The sequence below is a fragment of the Gymnoscopelus braueri genome (genome assembly GCF_963280865.1).
Source record: "Gymnoscopelus braueri genome assembly, chromosome: 17".
In the NCBI taxonomy this organism is placed as follows: domain Eukaryota; kingdom Metazoa; phylum Chordata; class Actinopteri; order Myctophiformes; family Myctophidae; genus Gymnoscopelus; species Gymnoscopelus braueri.
In genome coordinates, this window is record NC_137617.1 from 37,841,737 (window position 1) to 37,865,180 (window position 23,444).

The following is a 23,444-nucleotide window of genomic DNA, read 5'->3' on the forward strand; positions in this document are numbered from 1 at the left end:
CACCAGGCTGGGTTGCCTATCCAGGGCTGTGTGGTTGCAGTCGTCAGGACCCAAGGAAACTGCGGGGGGGAATGCATTTCTAAAAACATACAGTGCAACTTTGTGCATTTGTGGCGCCCATAGGTAGAAGTAAAAGTGCTTTTGGGCTGGCTATCTTTAACAAGTTATCTCTATTACAAGCTTAAAGGTGGGGTCTGTGATTTTCTGTAGTTAAAATAGTGTTAAATAGCTCTATATTCTGATTCTGAGCACACTATAGCAATGATTACTATCAGAATATAGTGCTTTAACCTTTTAACAAAAACCTTTCTTGTTTTAACCATAACGTATCACGTACCCTACCTTAAATTTATTATTGTCACAAATCTAATGTAAAGGACATTGCACTTCGAAAACCACATAAGGGTGACAGACAGTCAAGCAAACAAACAAGCAGTCAGTACAGACAGTTGGTTCTCAGAATTGTATCTTTTATTTGAACTGCACTGAATGCTAAATGTTCACCTTGTACAAGAAACAAATACAAATACTCACACTAAAAACAAAACATACTGCTGGCTGCCTTTCTTGCTATTGGTTGGGACACTAAGGGCTAATTTACACCTCGTCGCACGGCCACGGCGCTCGGTGAAAGAACGGGAATCCGTTGCTTTTTGCCCGGGTGGCGCGGTCGTATGGCGAAAGCGCAAATGAGAGTTTTGCTATTGCTCTTACAGAGTACAGGATATGCCCCAAAGAACCTGGCCTTCAATAGAACAAAGAAAATATAAGTAGGAGGAGAAATAGAGAGGGAGAGAGAAAGAGAGAGGGGTGGATCACATAGGACTATGGTTATAGGAACATTTAACTAGGCAATACAAATCTAACAGGACTCTTCAAAACTTTTTTTTTAAACACCAAAAACATGGGATGGGTCTTGTATATAAAAATACCACAATGGAGTAGATGAGGGAAGAGAGAAAGTATCCAGACTACCCAGATTAGTAATTTCTTCTTTTTTTTTTCTTTTTTTCCTCGAGACAAAATTTTGGGAATAAACAATAATAATCTGCAAAAAGGGTGTTTTCCTGAGTCATTAAGGAATGAAGTCTGCTTTAACCCTTTCCTGTTCGTGAAGTTACAAGGCGGGGCCTGACGGCGCCTGCCTGCCGCCGTCGCTCAAGGGAGGGAGGGAGTCGCAATCTCGTGCGGCTCTCTCGGTTGATCGATATCGGAAAGTCAGAAATGTAGTCCTTCTGTCTGTCGTCGGCAGAAATGTTTCGTCAGCACACGGATAGGAAAAGAGAGCGATGCGGTGTCCTCTTGCGACGAGGGGAGTGCTGGCGCGCTGACCACCTCTCCTCCAGTTTTTGTTTTGTTTTTTCAAACTATTTCTTTGTGACATTTCACAAAAAAAGTTATACATTTCTTAATATAATATTGTAGTGAATTATTATTATTAGACAGTCTGTCACGTCTCTCTCAGAGCTATTACCTCCCCTCTTTCACACACAAACTCAAAAGTCAGGTAACAACTACAATCAAATACATACAGAGTGAGTGTTTCCGAGGGCTCGGCGATACTGAACAACACTGATTTCAGTACACAATGGTGGTTCTATTGAGATTTCTTGGCTAAGCATTGCAACGACAATGTTCTGTGATCTCAGTGTGACCCCCCCAAGACATGACAGCATGACAGCGCCCTCTGGGGGTATCTTTCTGTAAAATCGCCATCCATGTAAACACCGTATGGAACTGACATCGCCAGGAAAGGGTTAAAACTCACTCTAGATTACCATTACACGTTGAGCAATCTTTGTCTTTTTCCTTTTTCACTGTGTGTCCGATGAATGATAAATACATGTCAAGTCGACAGACGTTTTTGTCTTATCTCCGCCTTATACATACTGAAGATTGAGAGGGGAAAAAATATTCTCTTCTGAGGTGTTAATACAGAATGGACTGATCAGACCTAAATTACAAACACCAGTTACATGAGGAGGGGTCTCAAAGAGGAGGTGGGGACGGGGACGGGGTAAAGGTCAGGGGATAGGGACGTTTGGGGGGGGGGTATAAGGTCCAGTAGCACATGATGTCAAAGTCTTTTTTTTCTCTTGTTCTCCCATTGGTGTGTCGAGGGTTGTGGGCCTAACTTCTTATTTCCTGTGAGCTCTGCTGGGGTGTGTGTGTGTGTGTGTGTGTGTGTGTGTGTGTGTGTGTGTGTGTGTGGTTGGGAGGGGGGTGCAGGCCAGAGTCTCATTGCGCAGCTGGCAAGTCGATCCCTCTCCCGTTCGAAAGTGATCGAAAAACACTAGACTCTGGTCCCAGAATGACAGGCATGTTCCAGAGGAAAAACAAAAAGAAACATCATCATCATCATCATCATCAGAGAGTGAAGTTGGTACTGAACCCAAAAAGAGACAGAGAGAGTAAAAACTAAAACGGTAAAGAGTACAATTCCGCCCCGGGGGGAACAACACTTCCGCTCGGTCCCCATGTTTATGCTGAGTGAGTAACAGGCAGCCCGCCATTTTGTGTATTCACGGTCTCTTGGTCCCAGTTGTGGTGGGTTTGGTGTGTGTGTGTGGACGTGGGGGTTGGTTGCTTTCGCTTGGTCTGTCAGTGGGTGTTTTGGGGATGTTGACGTTGTTTACAGGGTTTAAGGATCCTCCTGTCTGCTTGCTATTGCTCGGTGAGGTGCTCTCTGGTCTCGCCGTGTTTCGAGGGCTGGTTGGGCGACGGGGCCTGGGATGGGTGTGTGCCAGAGGGCAGGGTGTGGGCGATGGGCACGCCCCCTGGCATGGCCATGCCCTCTAGCCCTCCTGGCATGCCACCCGGAGCCACTCCCACCACGCCGGGAGGGTACCTGGAGGAACAGGGGAACGGAGGTTAGTCCACCATCAGCTCTGTGGTTCGGATTAGTGATATCGATATTGTGATATAATATTGTAACTTTTTTTCCTTCTTTTTTTTTAAGTATAAAAGAGAGTTTAACGGAGTAGTTCACCCAAAAAAGTACTTATTTTCAATCAATTATACACACCCTATGAAGCATTGAATTCATGGAGATGTTTTAGTTTTTGTCAAATTCCTAAGCCAATAATTTGCCAGTCATCTTATTGGCTTAGGAATGTGACAAAAACTAAGTTTATATAAACAACAAAAATCTCCATGAATTCAAGGCTTCATGGGGTGTCTAATTGATAGAAAATAAGAATTTGTTTGGGTGAACTATTCCTTCAAGAGATTAAAACCAGTTAAAGACTTAACCAGTTAAACCCGGCCTCTATACAAACTGTGACCTGAGTTGCCTATATCTACAAGCTTGGCGAAAGGTCCCGCAGAATAGGGATGCTGGAATTCAAGTGGTTAAGTAAGTCATATCATGATATTCTGAATTCTCAAAATCCCAAACGATATCTCGTCTCATTCATATCACAATATGATATCCATAATTGCCCAGCTCTAGTTCAGATACCAGCAGCACCGAGGAAAAGGTAACAGGCAGCTCGTGGCCGAAGCCAGTTATCAACCCATTAAAACCGGGAAAGCATTTGTGTCATTTTAGATATTTATCACTTTAAATATTATTTTATACTTTGGCTATTAAAAAAATTGTGAAAATGTGTGCAAATCTTTGAATACATATTCTTTTAAAGCAAACATTTTAACTCAAATCTTTGCTTCTGGGGGTCCCTGGAAACAAATATTTTGAGATGGGGGTCTGCGGCCAAATAAATATAATTTTGGGGGTCCTTGACACAGAAAACTGTTAGGATTGAGAAGACATTTGTAGAATCTGCCTCAGGTCTTAATGGGTTAATGACGTCTAAAAAGCCAAATTCATACTTCGTGTTACTCCGGTGTTGCTTTGCCAAAAAGACCAGTTCTTTTCTGGCAAAGCGACACCATCGTGCAACGAAGTATAACCGACGCTTAACCCACATCCCCTTCACCACGAGAGACTAGGATTCTCTCCACAAAAACACTACATCACAGTCCGAGTCTAAAACACAATGTTCCGGGAGCGTAACTATAACATCGTTCAAACAAAAGAAGAGGGGGAAAAAAAAGCGAAGGGTGCCAAATACTGCGTTTTAACCCAACGGCTCAACGGCCCATTCAAACCGTGACGAGGAAAACCAAGAGAGGCCACGACTCCATCCGAGTGAATGGAACCAGAAGATTGAATGTCACCACACCATGCTTATGCAACACTCCAAACCCACACTGTGCCTATCCCTACTTAGTGGTTTGCTAAATGAGAAGTGTGTCAGGGGTTGCGTAAGGGTGTACATAGAGGGTGGGGTGGGGGTGAGGGAGAGGAGGGTATCGGGCAGTGTTGATTTCGTTGACTAAAACGATGACGAAAAATGTTCGTCAACCACCTTTTTTTCACTGACGAAAACTAAATAAAAGCTAAATAAAAACGTAGCTATGAAGACTAAAACTAAGACTAAATATATTGACAATTTCGTCAACAAATAAAAACTAGACTAAAATGCTAGGGAGGGGACTAGTGGAGAACTGGAACTAAAAGGTTGCGCTCAGGTGTTGCGCTCTGAAAATAGTAGATCTACAAGCTCAGATCGGCTATTTTCAGCATGCAACCAAGTGTAAAATCAGCCATTACGACGCCCATCAAGGCACCGCCAAAATACATTTTAGTTGACTAAATCAACTGTAGATTTAGTCGACTATAATCTTATGATATTTAGTCAACTAAAACTAGACTAACCGTAAAACATTTCAGATGACACAAATTTGATTCAAAAGACTGCGACTAAAACTGAATAAAAAGAATGCTGTCAAAATCAACACTATGGTGAGGGAGAGGAGGGTATTGGGGGGTGGGGGGTGGTGGGGGAGACAGAATTGACACACAGCAGACCCAGGGGGTGAAGAGGGGGTTGTCTATCCAGGTCCCTGGATTGGTCGTATTTACCTGCTTTCTGATCTAGGCATTAATTTGGCCCTGGGGGACACCGGTTGTTAGGGCTGGAAGAGTTTGATGTTGAACTTGGCTGTGTGTGAGAGAAGCACATGCTGAGAGATCAGGAACGGCCCACTAGAGGCACATCATGGGTGGGCTAGCGCTGGCCCCTAACGGCTAGCGCTCTACGTCACAGAGGGCACATGGTGGGCTAGCACTAGCCCTATCGGCTAGCGCTCTACGTAGGGGTCCAAACCCTAGAGTCTTCAAGGCAGAATACTGATACGTTTTGTATTTATTTTTTATTTATTGACGATATTGAGTGAAGTGGAATGGAAAGTAGGCTTTACAAAACAACTGTAAATGCACACAAGAGATTAGTATGGAATAAAGAGACTGTGGACATGTAGATGAGAGGAATGGCACATCGATTAAAGATGCTACATCTATATCGGTTTATTTGAACAGTGAGCCTTTGTTTATTATATGAAAATAAAATGAGTAAAATGACTACAATGATGTGTGAGTCATTGTTGACAGCACGTTTAAATGTTAGCATAAAACACCCAAATGTCACCATGACAAACAGTGAACCTAGTGACCTGGCTTTGGAGACGCATTCATTTGATCTAGTTTGGGAGTTTCACAAAACCCTTCTATTCCGACTCCTCCAGGATATAATGAGACATCTTCCAAGAAATCAGCTCAAGAGAGGCTGTAAAAAGTCATTATCACAATTAATTTAACCACTTGACTTAAGCTTTAGATTTCGCAATACGATGGCGTCACGCAGCAAAATAGCCGCGTGAACAGCTATTTTCAGAACAAAATCTATCTATAATGACATGCCCAAAATAGGGAGGCCAGGGTTCTAAGTGATTAATGATGATAGGAAAACCTAAAGCAGACTAGCTTTCAATAAAAAAAAGGCTTCTTTATACAAAAAGAAAAAGTGACAAACTGAAACAGCTGAAGAAATGTACATGTCATGTCCTGCCTTACCTGTAGGCGGCGCCATTTAGCTCAGGGTGAATTACCCCTGGTTGTTCCATAACCCCCCACGGTGCTGTGGTGATGAAAAACTCCTTGTTGACGCAGTTTCTTAGGCTGTCAGGGATACGGCCTATAATGGGAAGAAATGTACATTAAAATGAATATTATTATAACAATAATAACAATAAATCAGACTTTTCTAGGTGCTCAAAGGTGATTTTCAATAAGTACAATCAAGTACTGTACTTATGTACAATTCTGACAAATTTTTACTTTACTTGAGTATTTCCAGTTTTTAGTACTTTTACTTCTACTCCACTACATCTCAGAGGCAAATACAGTACTTTTACGCTACTACAATTATTTGACAACTTTAGTTACTAGTTGCTTTGCAGATATAAATCATTATACTATAAAACATTAACCACTTCAGCCCTATTTTATACACAGGCTATTTGAAAATAGCCGATCTACAAGCTCACAACGCGTCGACGCGTTGTGAGCTTGTAGATCTGCTATTTTCAAACATTTTAGTACTTTTACTTTTGGTACTTTAAGTACATTTTGATACCAGTACTTTTGTACTTTTACTCGAGTAACATTTTGAACACAGGCCTTTTACTTGTATTTCTACATTGCAGTATCGATACTTTTACTTAAGTAAAACATGCAAGTACTTTTTCCACCACTGGGAGAGAGTGAGTTCCACATAGAGGGGGCGGAAAATGAGAAAGCCCTATCACCCCCTCAACATATTCTATCAAATCATCCTCCCAAAATAACAACCCACACAACAAATACATTGTTATCTATGTCAGAGTCTACCGACATGAATCTCACACACCAATAAAAAAAAGCTACAATGCGAGAGCAAGACGATGAAAGAACCAGGAAAAGACACTTGCATGCAAATGCGTTTGGGCCTGACAAACATATCTTGACTTTGTGGCTGCACAAAACGGCAAATTAACATCATTTAACAATCTGTGGATGTTATCTGGAGAGGCCAGAGAGCCTCTGGGCTCTGGGCTGTGCGTCGGGGGGCCTAATGATGACATCTATTAAGAGCTCCAGATTTAATAACGACTGCCCAGGGCCTATTGAAGTGGAAATATGACATCTGGGAAAGCAGAAGATGTGCATCTGATCAGATAAAATGGGGGTTTGGGGGGAGGGTTGCACTGATAAGGATGATTTGATAGAATATGTTGATGAGCATTTTAAGCCATCTGTGAAACGGTTAAACGTGTATTTCCTGTCCTGCTATTTGAGAGAAAAACCTGAACTTTACCCACATCAACCCTGACATTCCTAATTTTGGGCACGTCATTATAGACAAAAATTGCAGATATACAAGCTATGCATCACGATGCAACGCAATGTGAGCTCGTAAGCCAGCTATTTTCACCACGCGACACCGTCGTACGACAAAGTATAAAACAGTGATGTAAGCGCTCAACATTTCTAAATCAAACCTCCCCCCCGAGCGTGTCATTCTGAATCTGTACGTTTTTCTGCCTGCGTGAATGTGAAGGGAAAGGACGGATGTCGGGACGGGTGAGTGAGTGAGTGAGTGCGTACCGGTGATGGCTCTCCGGATCTCTGTGGCAGCTGCCTCCCTCATCTCCAGAGAAGCCTGCTCGCTGTACCAGGCTGTGTGTGGTGTGCAGATCAGGTTGGGAGCGTCTTTCAGGGGACCCTGGGAAAAACTGATATGAGAGAAAGAGAGAGAGAAGAGAGAGAGGTTGAGAGACTATTTGATACAGGAACAACTACTATTGACGCTGGCAACAGCTTCTAAAGGCACACCTGATATGACCCATATTATTATTGTCTCTGTCGGGGTGGAAACCTGATATGTCCAGAATTGGTACTTTTCTGGATTCAAATTCAAAAGTATAAAAAAAATAGGAGACCGAAAAATGTGTCACTTTGATAAGGTTTTCTGCCCGACAACAACGAAATGCAGTAAATGTACTTATGTTATTTTCTACCACTGGTGACGTCACCGGGAGGATGGAGGGTGACCCAGGTGTCCCACTTCATGCTACACACAGCATGTGTGTCCCGTGTCCCACATCACACATATTGAGATGATGATGACCCACATTTTGATTGGCTCTAGTTTTCAAAAGTAATCTGGCTTTCATCCGATGGCTGTGAACACAAAGCAGGGCCGTCATGACAGGCCAGTTGTTTTGATGCCAGTGAAACTGCATGGGGTCAAGTGTTAACATGTCACTAGCATGTCTTTGCTGCCTACACTACTCGAAAAATGGCGTAGTTCGATTTGTATCAAATGGTGCAAAAAGAGAAAAAAACACCCTGTCTTACTATGGCGTTGAAAAATGACATGCATGAAACTGAAAGAATATGCTAAGCTATGGTGTCAAAAACATCATACTATGTATACTAAAAAAAAAACAGAAGGAGACCTCAGTGGTCAAAATGTTGGTTTAATAAAATAAGATTCTGCATCGTGGCTACGAGTGACCTCTTCTTTTGATTTTTTTTCCACAATATTGGATGTGAATAAAATAGTGTGTTTTTGCTTGAAAAACATCATCCTATACCATGGCCATCCAAGAATTGACATGGGGCTATTGCGTCCGAAGAATGTTCACACTATACTATGGTGTGAAAAAAGATCATATACAATTTAAAGATCTATGGTGTAAAAATACAAAACAGATACTATACTATGAAGTGTCACATTACACTATGATGCCCAATAATCAACATGCTATACTATCTCGGGTTATACTACACAGTGGTGTGGTGTCATCTATCACTGAAAACGGACGCTACGCTGTAGGCGATCTACAAGCTCACGACGTGTCGCAGTGCGACACGTTGTGAGCTTGTAGATCGCCTATTTTCGGTGCGCGACACCCCCGCGCACAACTGAGCATAAATCAGGCTTTTATAGCTCAATCCACCGATCGGCAACAACAAGCTACATTCTAGATGGTCTCTGTGTTGACAGGTTGACAGGTGTGTCAGGTTGTTCAGCTCTCTTCATGCGTGCAGCGGGGAAGATGGAGGGCGTCCATGGTATTTACACCCCCCTCGCCCCCCCTCACCCTCAATCAACTTCCGCGGTATTCCGTTTCCAGTAAGTGGAAGGCAGACTCTCCACCCCCTCTCTCTGTAGGGGTCGAGTTGCGTCTCTCGTTACACAGAGGGGGAGGCGGCTCTGCAACGCTGTGAGTCATCATCATCTGCCCCTCTGTCCGTTTGACGTCTGTTGTGTTTCGCTTTCTCGTGTTTTGCTGCCCGTTGTCCATTGCGTTGCTTTCTACACCTTCCTGTTATTTATGTCTGCCCGCAAATCTTTCGATGAATGAATTTATCTTTCTTTTTCCTCCATGAGGTCATTTTTCTCTCGGTCATAAATAAAGAGACAGGATGGAGAGACAGAGAGATAGATAGAAAGAGAGCATAATATGCTCGCTCTCTTTCTATCTATCTCTCTCTCGTGTGTCTCTCTCTATGTGTCTATCAGAGTGAGTGAATGTGTGTGTGTGTGTGTGTGATGAGAAATAGACAACATTTTTAAACTATTAACACATTGAATGCCAAAAACGGTCCGGACCGTTTTTGAGGGTCCAAACGAGAAGTGCCGAAAACGGTCCGGACCGTTTTTGACCCAATTCTATTTTTATACATGTGGGCCACGTGGGGCGCTAAAACGAAACTTTGACATCACCCAAGGAGTTTCTGAGAAGAAGAGGCTGGATGAGGCTCCATGTCAAAAATCCTTCCGGTCGGCGTTTTCAATGTTATCTCCTTGACTAAAAGCTTAATATCTCCATTTCTTTTTAATGTGGTGGAAACGAGCCGTTTCCGATCGGCGATCACGCTGCAATGGAGGATCGCGTTAGAAATATTATTGTTCCAGGCGTTAGTCGGGACCCTCCGCCGTCTCGCACGCACGCTTTGTTTACATGCACTTCCGCGTCGGGGCTTCTGCAGCACGAAACGTATAACGCAAGTGGATGGAAGAAATGCAGGCACTCAACGTATAATATTTTAATAAACCTCTGGCACCCAATGTGTTAAAACCGATTTTTAGCAGAAAATAGCAGATTCGTGCTGTGCTGCGAGCTTGTGCATCTGCTATTTTTTAACATTTTAGAAACATCTTGAAAGTGTGAGAACCACTGATTAGTAGAATCGGCCTCAGGTCTTAATGGGTTAAAAAAATGTATTTATAAAATCGCCGTCCAAAAATGTTGACGTCCTCACAAGTACAGTAATACAAACGTGTGTGAGCGCGTGCACCACTCACGTGAAGGGCTCCGTCTCGTGGACGTCTAGCGCGGCTCCACGTATCCTGCCCTCCTTCAGAGCCTGGGCGAGGGCCTTCTCGTCCACCAGGCCGCCCCGCGCCGCGTTCACCAGGAAAGCCCCCTGGCGCATCTGGAGTACCACACAGACACGCACACAAATGCACACACACACACACACACAAAAGCACGCGCACAAAAACACAGATACAGTCGGTTAGTCGCAGATCAAAGATCAAAGGCAGTAAAGGGAACATGAAGGCAGGCTGTTGTGTGTGTGTGTGTGTGTGTGTGTGTGTGTGTGTGTGTGTGTGTGTGTGTGTGTGTGTGTGTGTGTGTGTGTGTGTGTGTGTGTGTGTGTGTGTGTGTGTGTGTGTGTGTGTGTGTGTGCCAGAGACCGCGAGCCTCGTCACTGCCAATTTTCATCCGTTTGATCTGAAATGGGACATCAATCTCAGGGTTATTGCTGGTGTTCTCCGTGGGCTGCGTTTGAGGGTCTTAAGACTTATTATGGCGGACAGGAAAAAAACCACGCATTCTAGACGCTGAAAAGGTCTTTGATAGACAGGCAGACAAGAGAGACAGACAGACAGGCAGACAACACCTGGCTAGGAGGTTGTCAGATCTGGGATAGAGAAAAGTCTTAGCCTAAAAAAAATACCCCACAAGATGAAATGAAGGATGAGCTGATCGACAAACCTGCACACAAAAAACAAGAAAAATGAGTAGCAGGGTACTAAAAAAATATCAAATGAGTACGCTCAGAAGAAAGTAATCCCTTAATCTTGACAAAAGCTGAAATCCAGGGCATGAAAAGCCCTTGCGCTGCCAGGCAGTCTTTTATTAGGCATAGAATTATTTATTTATTTCATTTTTTTGTGATACAAACACACACACACACACTCCCACACGCATTACAAACACAGCTCCACTTCACTTCAGTTAAGAACCGCTGCCAACGTTTTTTGTTCTTTTTTTCTTAGTTTTTTTTTTTGGTTGCGGTAAAAGAGAGGAGTACTCTTTCATTTTGGAAGTTAAAGAGGCAGCTGGGGATCTCTAGCTTTGGAGAAGAAACAGAGTTAACTAGGTTAAGCCATTATCCTACTCCCCCTCCTTTTGCTCTCTTCACTGAGCACTTCATTTCATCTGACAGTGCCTTACATTAACCTGAGAGAGAGAGAGAGAGACAGAGAGAGAGGGGGGGGGGGGGGGTGGGGGCGGGGGGTCGAAAGAGAGGCAGCGATGCAGAGCAGTGTTGATTTTGACTGCAAATTTTGATTCAGTTCATAGTCTTTTAGTCCATCTAGTTTTAGTCACCTGAAAAGTTTTACTGGTAGTCTAGTTTTAGTCGACTAAATATCATAAGATTATAGTCGACTAAATCTACAGTTGATTTAATCGACTAAAATGTATTTTGTCGGTGTCGTAATGGCTACACCTGGTTAAATGCTGAAAATTGCCGATCTACAAGCTCGACGCGTTGTGAGCTTGCAGATCTGCTATTTTCAGAGAACACTTGAGCGCAACCAAACATAAAATGACTTGTCTTTTAGTTCTACTGGATCTCTTCTCCACTAGTCCTTCCCTAACATTTTAGTCTAGTTTTTGTTTGTTGACGAAATTGTCAGTATATTTAGTCTTAGTTTAGTCATCATAGCTTCGTTTTTATTTTGTTTTTATATTGTTTTCATCTGTGAAAAAAAGGTGGAAACAGATGGAAACAGAATTGTTGTTTTTTTGCGCTTATGTAATTCGCCCACTTGCCCTGCAGGTGGCAGTCACCAGTGGCAGTAAACGTAAGTGCGCTGATGTTATTGACTCAGAGAGGAGAGGGGGGTACGCATCCTCCGCTCCCCACAGCGCTCTCAGCGCCCCGCTGCGGAGCCCAGTCGATATATTTGCTGTAGCCATGGGCCGCCGCTAATTGCATTTGACAGAGCAGAGGAATGAATTTGTTTCCAGCAGCCTTGGTGGAGCTTAAGATAAAAAATAAATAAAAAACATTTGCTATGGATTGCGGAGGCAGGGAAGCTGTGCTATACAGCATGCATCTCTTCTCTCTCTCTCTCTCTCTGTGTAATGTTCCATGTTACAGGCTCTGAGCTTACAGGAGCTATAATACACCTGTTTGTTTACCTATTAAGACGGTGGTATTTAAACATCAAGGTTAAGTAGAATGCTGGTGTGTGCGCGCGTGCGTGTGTGCGTGTACTCGTGCGTGTGTCAGTGTGTGTGTGTGTGTGTGTGTGTGTGTGTGTGTGTGTGTGTGTGTGTGTGTGTGTGTGTGCATGCGTACGTGCGTGCATCAGTGTGTGTGTGTGTGTGTGTGTGTGTGTGTGTGTGTGTGTGTGTGTGTGTGTGTGTGTGTGTGTGTGTGTGTGTGTGTGTGTGTGTGTGTGCATGCGTACGTGCGTGCATCAGTGTGTGTGTGTGTGTGTGTGTGTGTGTGTGTGTGTGTGTGTGTGTGTGTGTGTGTGTGTGTGTGTGTGTGTGTGTGTGTGTGTGTGTGTGTGTGTGCTTGCAACATGTGCAAGTGATTTGTAACATCCCACAAAATAACATTCATCATGTAAGACATCGCCATCTGAACGTGTGGGTGAGGAAAGATCCCATTGAGCTGCAAATGAGCCGGGCTGCAAAGTGTATTAAGCAACGGCTTCATGGAGCGCACGTGTACGAGCGCGCATGTGTAGGCCATATTTTTTATATTTGAAACAAAATACCCACCGGGTGAATCCACCACCATTCAGCCTTAAGGGGCGTTCACACCAAGCACTATGAATAGAAATGTTATAGTTATAGTGTTGTGAATAGTGGCCGTGAATGCCCCTCAAGGACAGAAAATAGTCGATCTACAAGCTTTGTCAGCTTGTTTTCAGCATTTTCGTCGTATGATGCAGTGGTTCTCAAACCTTTTCATGTCAAGGACCCCCAAAATGATATGTATTTGGCGGTGGACCCCCCTATGCTATCTCAAAAATATTTTGTGCCAGCGATTAAAAAAAAATACCAGATCTGCAAGCTCATAGCGCGGCACCGAGTACGGCGCAATGAGCTTGTAGATCTGCTATTTTTGAATAGCCAAAATATAAACTATGGTTAACTCTTTGACTGCGGACGACGCGATAACGCGTCAAGTGCTACTTTGTCCAGTTGGCCCTGGACGCGCGTTCATTGTTTAATCTCTGATTGCGCTATGCTGCTTAATATTCAATGTTATTCTCGAGTTCCACTTACTTCACGGACATCTGCATCCGGTTTCATGACCTGGATTCCGTTTCCGGTTTTTGATTCTTTTCCCCAGTCATTTTCGTCCAAAATCGGTAAATAAACGGTCTTTCACACGGTATGACGGACAAACGGACAGTTTCTCTTCTATAATCTATGGTCTGGGTGACGATCAGTCATCGCCGTCGTGTATCACATCGTAATTTTGGCGATCAAAACAATCTGGGAGGACGTCACATCCGTTTTCATGTTTTTCCCTGTCTAATCTACCAAGAAGGGTGAGAGAGACCCAATGACCTGATCAAGCAGTCATGTGCTGCTCTCTAGTGGCGGATTTGTGCTGGGTCTTTACATTATGTCCCCTTAAATTATTTTCATGAGAAAAATTCAAAATATAAAAATAAAAAAACACGAAAATTGCTGGCACTGGGGGAGTACTTTATGAAAATACTCTGGCAGTCAAAGAGTTAAAGGGATAGTTCACCCCCCAAAAAGTATTTCTTTCTATCGATTACCGGTAGACAGCGGTTCCGGTAGGAGACACAAAGGAGACTCTTCGTGTCTCCTACCGGAACCGCTGCCGGTCAAATTATTGTCTTAAGAATGCGACAAAAACAAAACAATTGAATTCAAGTCTCCATGGGGTGACTAATCGATAGGAAAAAAAGTCATTTTAGGGGTGAACTATCCCTTTAAAGTGGTTAAAATGATTGTGAAGCTATAATAACTAATTTTGTTTTGTTTGAGAACCAATGGTATGATGGACAACAACGAGATTTGCCCCCCGCCCCATCCATGCCTGCTCTGCCCCCCCCCTCGGTACAGTTACCTGTTTGATGGTGAAGTCGTTGATGAGGTGGTGGTTGTGCTCGTTCAGGTTGCAGTGCAGGGAGACGCAGTCGCTCTGGTAGAGCAGGTCCTGCAGCGTGTAGACGCGCTGCACGCCCAGCGAGCGCTCCAGGCCGTCCTGGAGGTACGGGTCGTAGAAGAGCACGTTGAAGCCGAACACCTTGGCCCGCACCGCCACCGCCTGGCCCGAACGACCTGGTGTGCACGGGAGAGAGAATGGAGGGCATGCAGGTGACGCTTTGGTATTTTTGAATACTTTCAAATACTGTTAGAACCCATTAAGACCTGACACCGATTCAACAAAATGTCTTCTAAATCCCAACAGTTTTCAGAAAAAAACGTATGTTGCTATTTCAGTGGTTCTCAAACCTTTTCATGTCAAGGACCCCCAACATTTTTATGTAATTGGCCGCCGACTCCATCTCAAAATATTTTGTTCCAGGGACCCCCCAGAAGCGAAATGAGTTAAAATGTTTGCTTTAAAAATATATAAATATATTCAAAGATTTGCACAAATGTTCACGATTTAAAATAAATAGCAAATCTACAAGCTCATCAAGTGCCGCGCTATGAGCTTGTAAAAATAGCTTGTATATCTGCTATTTTTGAATAGCCAAATAAAATCAGATGCTTTCCCGGTTTTGGGGGTAAAAATCCATATGATGCTTTAGTGAAAAGCCCAGAGTGCTAAAAACCACAAGGATTTTCATAGATAAGCTTCAAAAAACATGATTTTGGATGTTGCTATTTCAGTGGTTCTCAAACCTTTTCATGTCAAGGACCCCCAACATTTTTATGTAATTGGCCGCCGACTCCATCTCAAAATATTTTGTTCCAGGGACCCCCAGAAGCGAAATGAGTTAAAAATGTTTGCTTTAAAAATATATAAATATATTCAAAGATTTGCACAAATGTTCACGATTTAAAATAAATAGCAAATCTACAAGCTCATCAAGTGCCGCGCTATGAGCTTGTAAAAATAGCTTGTATATCTGCTATTTTTGAATAGCCAAATAAAATCAGATGCTTTCCCGGTTTTGGGGGTAAAAATCCATATGATGCTTTAGTGAAAAGCAGAGTGCTAAAAACCACAAGGATTTTCATAGATAAGCTTCAAAAAACATGATTTTGGGTGGAGTGTGTCTTTAAGTACAGCAAATGCACTTGGTTACTTTCCACCGATGGCATTAACCCCGAGTCATTAGACAGTGAATATAAAAGTCTCTGCCTCGCTGTCGTGTCTGTCACACACGTGCAAACGCAGGCCATTTGTTGCGTGGGCCGTGTGAGCGTGTCAGTGGGCTGGTAACGAGAGAGAGCTAGTGTAGTTGCTTATTTGCTCTTGCTTCCTAATGTTGTTTAAACCAGTGGTTCTCAAACCTTTTCATGTCAAGGACCCCCAAATGAATATGTATTTAATATGTATTTGTCCATGGATCAAAAAGTATCTTGCGACCCCTGTACCAGATTTGTGTCGTTAAAATGTTTCAAAAAACATTCAAAATGGTTTAAAAAATATATAGCAGATCTACAAGCTCACAACGCATCGCATTGCAACGCGTTGTGAGCTTGTAGAGCTGCTATTTTCAAATATCCGATGTGGCCTTGTAGCTCCTTTTGGCCTTGTTTTCATAGACATAGTTGCTTATTTATCTCGCAAAATCGGGGCAACACTGGAGAGAGGGCCAGTGCAGCCACAGAGCTGCCGTGCTGCTGTTGAAAGGGATCGATGCGGCCCTTTACTCTCTCAAGGTTCACTTCTTTGTGAGGGAGCGTTTTGCTCACAACAGAGCAATACAATGTCTTTATTCTCCTTCTGTATTGGGGCAAAAAGAAAACATAAACAACCTACACATATTGTGCTTTGCACATATTGTGTCTTTCTAGACCCTGAGGCTGATTTTAAAAACGCCTTCTAAATCCTTTTTCATAAAAAAACACATGAAAAATATATATCCTGTTGCTATATACATAGAAATATCTAAAAATACACAGATGCTTTACCGGTTTTAAAGGTCATAGGCTTTCCCGGTCTTAATGTTTAAACTCCAATGCTGCTTAAAGGTTTTACCCTGACTTGTCTTTTCATAAACCTATATAAAAACAAATATCCAGTGTTATGTTATTATACCTTAATGTGTTACTGTTAGCACAGTCTGCGGAGCACGCCACGCCTAACATTTCGCTGCTTGTGAGTGACGAATAAAAACCCTGTTGAATCTTGAATCATTACGCCCGACATCTCCAAGCTGCTTTCCTCTTTAACTGACTGACTGTGCTTATAAAGAGCATAAACACACGCACATGGCACATCATGTCACGGTCACAACGATGGCATGATGCTCTCACTTTCGTTTCAATCTTTTATCACTAGCACTATCAAAGGGGTGTGTATGACACGTTGCGCTAAATCGTTAAGAGTTCAGAATGCGGTGCCGTGTGAGATCGACACCGCAGCGCAACGCAGCCAGGCAGAATGCGGAGGGGAAAAAAATCACACGGCTTCTTCAAGGGCACACAGCCGCTGAAAAGAATGCAGCGAGGAATGTGTGTGTTTTCCTCCTTCCACCAGTGGCTTTTGTAAACCCAGTAAGAATATTTACAGTTCAGCAGCAGGGCTGCTGGAAATGAGAGCGTTGGACCTTGGAGAGAAAGTCTCACACAGTGAGTTTCACCTTGATAAACAGAGGTTTGTGTTGTGTGTGAGTGTGTGTGTGTGTGTGTGTGTGTGTGTGTGTGTGTGTGTGTGTGTGTGTGTGTGTGTGTGTGTGTGTGTGTACACATGTACACACTGTCAGCTGTTGCTTTTGGTCCTCTCTCTTCTTAAAACTTTATTGTTTTAAAACCTTATTGTTGTTTTATCCTCGATTGTTTTAAACCGACATGTTGTATGATTTGTGGGTTTACATTGCGATACAAAATAAACCGAAACTTAACTGAAACTGAAAAGGGGCCGAAAGTGTCTGATGGCACGACACATGGCACCACGATGCGTTGTGAGAGCTTGGAGATCGGGCTCTTTTGGCCACGTATCACCACTGTACGACCAAGTTTAAAACAGGGCATATAATTGGTTTTTACTGTGCATCTACACAGCAGAGGTTCTCAACCTTTTTGGGATCAGGGCCCACTTGAACATTTCTGCAGCTTTCACGGCCCTCCCTCCATCTGACCACTTCACCCATTCAATCTGGGAACGCATCTGTGTCATTTTAGATTTCTTTGGCTATTAAAAAATAGCAGATATACAAGCTCATAGCGCTATACATACTATGAGCTTGTATATCTGCTATTTGTGAAAGAAAATCGTGAAAATTATGTGTGCAAATCTTTGAATATATATATACAATTTTAACTCAAATATTTGCAAAATATTTTGAAGACGGGGTCCGGGGACAAATATATATCATTTTGGGTGGTCCTTGACATGAAAAAGAGTTTGAGAACCACTGATATTACAGCAACATCCAGTGACCTACTAGTATTGCAGAGACCACAGCGGCAGTAAGGGGCTTTTTTTTCTGTGTGTCATTCCTTATCGCACGCTATGCACACTCAGAGCAGGGATGCTAGGGCATTATGGGGGGGGGGGGCAGGCGGGCCGGCGCTGGCACGCAACGACTGGCGGGCACAGGAACTAAAACCTCCATAATAACTGTGAGAGATGCCATGTGTTTTTTCTTTTCTTTTGGGGTGTGTGTGTGATAGACTGTGTGTGTGTGTGTGTGTGTGTGTGTGTGTGTGTGTGTGTGTGTGTGTGTGTGTGTGTGTGTGTGTGTGTGTGTGTGTGTGTGTGTGTGTGTGTGTGTGTGTGTGTGTGTGTGTGTATTTCCAGCCAGCAGAGCCGGTGCAGCAGGCTGCGTGTCTACAGACAGACTCATTATGTGCAGCGTCACCAAGGAGGGCCAGCTCTCTCTCTCTCTCCCTTTCTCTCTCTCTCTCTCTCTCTCTCTCTGCTCGTCATCGCTGTCGGGCGGAAACCTTGTATGTCCATAGCGGTTACTTTTCAAGAAATGGGGGGGGGGGGGGGAGAGAACCCTTTCGTGTACCAGTGGATCCAGTGTAGTTGTTATTTAGTCACCCATTATTAATTTAACCCATTTAGACCTACAAATGCCTTCTTAAATCAGTAGTTCTCAGACTTTTTCGTAATTCAAAATGATTCAAGATTTTCAAGATTCAAGATTATTATTAATTATAAATAGCCGATGTACAAGCTCACAGCGCGGCACGAAGTGACGCGCTGTGAGCTTGTACATCTGATATTTTTGAATAGCCAACGCAAAAATCTAAACCGACACAGATGCTTTCCCGGTTTTAACGGGTTAATACTTTTCATCGGTTAAATATTAATGAAAACCACCAAGCACGCTTGACCGCTTTAACTTTCACTCGTAAAATGTTTCAAAAATAGCACAAATAGCAGATCTACAAGCTTAACGACGCATCACATCACGACGCGTTGTGATGTTATAGATCGGCTATTTTCGCAACTTCTGCGCGACACACTCGCGACGAAGGAAATTCCGAAAAAACGAAGGGCCATTTCGCCGGTTCCTTACCCATTATCCCTAAACTTATTTAAAAAAACATTTTCAAATCATTCAAATAGCCGATCTACATCGACACGTTGTGAACTTGTAGATTGGCTATTTGAACTATTTGAAAATGTTTTTAAAAATAATGAAAAATGGCAAATAAGTGTAGGGATAATGGGTAAGGCACCGGCGAAAATATGGCCCTAAATGTTTTTGGAAAATTATGGAGATATGAGGTTTCTGATCCCGACAGCGACATGCTGCTCCAGACAATGGACAATGAGCTGGGTGGAGGCTTGAGCCAGCAGGCCTGGGAGAGGAGGAGGGAGGGGGGGGTGGAGGTTCTCAATGCCAGGCCTTCAGTTTTGGGCACAGGGAGAGACTGGGCAGCTGTCTGGCGCCAGTGGAGGAGATGATGGTGTGTGTGTGTGTGTGTGTGTGTGTGTGTGTGTGTGTGTGTGTGTGTGTGTGTGTGTGTGTGTGTGTGTGTGTGTGTGTGTGTGTGTGTGTGTGTGTGTGTGTGTGTGTGGAGGCGGGGGGGGAGGGGGGGGTGATAGTAGGTGTATGTGGACATGGAGATAAGGCGGTACTTTGGATTGGAAAAGCTTCTGAGAGGAGAGAGAGAGAGAGACAGAGAGAGAGAGAGTGAGAGAGAGGGAGCATCTGTCAGTGCGGTATCGTGACAGGATGAGGACACACACACACACACAAGCGTGCACACGCGTACATGCACTCATACACTCTATGACAGGTGGGAAAGAGGGCAATTGCGGACACACTGTAAGTCTCACACACAGACACACACACACACATACACACACGCGTGCGCACACACGCACAAGGTTCGCTACCATGAAGGGCCTGATTATGGCAGGATAGGGTGGCAAGGGACCCAGAGAGAGAGAGAGAAAGGGAGGCTGCGAAACATAGCAAGAGTGTCGGGGCGAGAGAACAAGGGAGAATAATGGAGATATAATGGTGAGCATTAGAGCGAGGGAGATGAGAGAACAGGATGGCAGAGAATAGGAAGCCTGCCCTCAGGGAGAGAGAGAGAGACACACACACACACACACACACACACCCTTGAGATAATCTGTGGGACAGGCAGAGAGACACAGAGAGAGAGAGAGCGAGAGAGAGAGAGAGAGAGGGAGGGAGAGAGAGAGAGAGAGAGAGAGAGAGAGAGAGAGAGAGAGAGAGAGAGAGAGAGAGGGAGAAATAACCTTATCAGAGCCAGGAAAACAGAGGAGCACAGATGTGAGCAGAGAGAGAAAGGATATGAGACAGGGATGGAGGGCGGGAGAAGAGATAAACAGAGAGCCAGAGACTTTGCCAGAGACTTTGCCTGAATGGTGTTTTTTCATACCTGTACTTTCCTTACTTAATTATTTGTATTTATTGTCTCTGCCAGGCCGAAAGGCAGATTCTGTCTGTGTACAGCTAATCTCCGGCACCGTTGGCCCGGTCGATGCGAAACTGTGCACACACACTCCTGGATGCCAATTCATTATTTTTCTTTTCTTCAGGAAATCCAGTATTATAATTTTTTTAAATTATTTCTATTATTATTATAATTGTTATTATTATTATTATCAACATCTTTTGTATTGTAAACATGGTCTTTGCGGAACATAAATTTATAAATATGTGGCCACGGCCCCCCATCTGAAAATGCTTTGAGCCAGGGACCCCCAGAAGAGAAGATGTGTAAAAAATATTTGTGTAAAGAAAAACATTTTCAAAAATGTTCAAAAATAGCAGATGTACAAGCCTTGTGAGCTTGTATATCAGCTATTTTTTTATAACCACTTTTCTAGATCCTAGTCGTTTTCTGAAAAACGTATGTTGCTATATATGTTGCTATATATGTATAGCTAAAATCTAAAATGACACAGATGCTTTCCTGGTCTGAATAGATTAATAAAAGTCAGTGTTGTAACAAAGTAAAAAACGCCTTAAAGAGACGCCTCTCCTCTCGGTTCTCTTACCGAAGCCGATGAGTCCCAGGGTCTCTCCGCGGATGCGCGCGGCTCCGGACGCCACCTCGCGGATCTGCTCCACGCTTTGGACCCGCGTGCCCTCCCGGAGGGCCTGGTACAGCCAGGTGTTTCGCCGGTACAGGTTGAGGATGTGACACATGGTGGAGTCCGCCGTCTCTTCCACCGCCGCCGAGGGGATGTTACACACCGCGATGCCTGTGGACCACACACACACACACACACACACACACACACACACTTTACTATCATGGTGGGAACATCAAAAACAATTTTACTTTAAACGTTTTCTTTTTTTTTTACTTAAAGATGCAATCCATGGGGCACCCGCTGGCCTAGCGGTGCAGGCGCATACCACATATAGGCTCTAATGCAGCCTGACAACGCGTCGCGAGTTCGAATCCTGATCCCGACGGCCTTTGCTGCGTGACACTCCCCATCTCTCTCTCCCCGTTTCCTGTCTACAGTATCTCCACTGTGTACTATCAATCCATCCTTTTTTTGGGTGAATAAAACGTGATACCATGTTAACCACTTGAAACCTAGCCTGGGATCAATACCATTTTCGGGTTTCTGATCCGGTCGGGAGCGGAAATAACTTAACGTAATCAGGCGCGTCCGGAACCAACGGCCGGAACCAAGGCTGCCGGTATCACCCAAAAATAATTCCCCACGATCAAGGGCATCGTAATTTTAGGGCCTACCCAATAAAACCCTTGATGCGGCGTAGTTTAGCTTATACGAATAGTTGGTTTTGTATATCCATCTTTTATTCCAACTGTTAGCGACTGGCGAGACTAAACTAGTAGTTATACTCGATTCAGCATTTAAATGGGGATTGGGGAAACTAACAGGGAGAACCAAAACAAAGCGGCGCCGAAAAACCGGAACCACAGATTTATTTTATTTTTTCTGGATCACACGGGCCGGTTTGGAACGAATACCAGGCTTTCCTCTGATATGGAAAGTCTGGTGACGCGACGTTACTAGAAACCCAGCATTCATATTATGGGATGAGATTTGGTCCAAATTAAGTACAGAGACAACTCAGGTCCAGTTCACTAAGTCTAGACTCTAGAGGGTTTAAGTGGTTAATACAATACAGCGAACACAATTGTGGTGATTGACAAAGGTGGTCTACCTGCTCCATATTGAGACATTTAGATCCCGTGGTCCGATATAGGACCACTAGTGGTCGACACGTGGTATTGTATGATGTTCAAAATGCAATATCCTCGGCCCAAATGGGGTTTCTGTATGAGCTCAGCAGTCGACATTTCCGATTTATTCTGGCGTTTACTATCTAAATTATTACTTAATATTGTAAAACATGGTACACACACATTATTATGTAAGCATACAAGTACCCCCCCACGCTCCACCCCCCCCCCCCACACACACACACACACTGTGGCGTCGTTCATATCTCTATATGGTGATAGAGGTGTCTGCAGGCGGGGGGAGAATAGAGCTGAGCTGTGCTCGATCAATGGCGCACCTATTCTTCTCCCTGAGAATAGACTGTGTGTCAGCTCTGCCTCCTGCAGTCACGATAGCTTTTGACTCCCGAGTGGCGGCGTAGGGGGGGATGGGGGGAGGGGATGCATGGGTGAGTGAGTGGGCGTGTGCGCAGCAGCGCGGTGCGGTGCGGTGCTCAAGAGGAGCCCAGACTGCTGTATCTTGAAGTTGGCAGGAGGCAGAGCGGGGCAGCTCTCTGTTCGAACCCAGCGGTGGCTGGCTGCATAGAGCCTTTGCTCCTGAACCTGCTTGATCTGAGCCTGGGTGAGAGAGCCGTGAGTCTCACAGGAGCTCTCTCTCTCTCTCTCTTTATCACCCTTGTCTCTTTATGTCTCTCTTTCTCCTCTCTGGACCTCTAGAGAGGTTTCTTTTTCTCGTCTTTTATGTGAGCTGCAGTCTCTTTTGTCTCTCTGTGAGGCTGCGTTAGGTCACCCACACATGAATACCAGCATATACACTTCATATTCTATATACATATATGCAGTGGTGGAAAGTAACTTTGACTTAAATTGAGGTATTTGTACTTTACTTGAGTATATCCAATTTCCAATACTTTTACTCCACTACATCTCGGATCCAAATATTGTACTTTTACTCCACTACATTTATTTGAAAACTTTAGTTACTAGTTACTTTGTAGATTTTGATTATTCTTACAGAACACACATTAACCATTTCAGCCCTATACATTTCGGCCATTTGAAAATAGCCGATCTACAAGCTCACAATGCGTCGTGATGTGACGCATTGTGAGCTTGTAGATCTGCTATCTTCAAAAGATTTGTATACATTTGAAATGGGACATTCTGCATAATGAGTACTTTAAGTACCAATAGTATGCCAATACGTTTGTCCTTTGACTCAAGTACATTTTGAATTCCGCCAATAACTAAAGAACGGAGGGTCGCGGTGACCCACATGTTTTTCTCCGATGGAAGCGGAGGCGCTCCTCCGTCTTTTGCGACACTCGGTGTGTCGATCGTCGTGGAGCGTCCTCTGTGGCTCTTGAAAAGCTAGTAAAAATGCTCAAAAACGCTGGCACTGGCTGCAGACTGTTCTGAAAAACTCTGGCAGTGAGTGAGTTAACCGAACATCCAGCTGAAAATAAATCAAACCG

General features: G+C 43.9%; 1 protein-coding gene across 4 annotated transcripts in view; it reads right to left on the reverse strand.

The window, feature by feature from the left end:
- Nucleotides 1-449: 449 nt before the first annotated feature.
- Nucleotides 450-23,444, reverse strand: part of ctbp2l (C-terminal binding protein 2, like) — a 158,831-nt gene continuing 135,836 nt past the window's right edge. For 3 of the 4 annotated variants that reach the window (XM_080454242.1, XM_080454244.1, XM_080454243.1), the window contains 6 exons: nt 20,801-21,007; nt 14,255-14,469; nt 10,200-10,330; nt 7,490-7,617; nt 5,918-6,038; nt 450-2,848 (listed from right to left, as the gene is read on the reverse strand). In XM_080454242.1, coding sequence (XP_080310368.1) covers nt 2,665-2,848; nt 5,918-6,038; nt 7,490-7,617; nt 10,200-10,330; nt 14,255-14,469; nt 20,801-21,007 — 986 coding nt within the window. In that variant the 3' untranslated portion in view covers nt 450-2,664. Of the gene's footprint in view, nt 2,849-4,927; nt 5,007-5,917; nt 6,039-7,489; nt 7,618-10,199; nt 10,331-14,254; nt 14,470-20,800; nt 21,008-23,444 lie in introns of all 4 variants that reach the window. The other variant, XM_080454245.1, reaches the window with a different exon arrangement.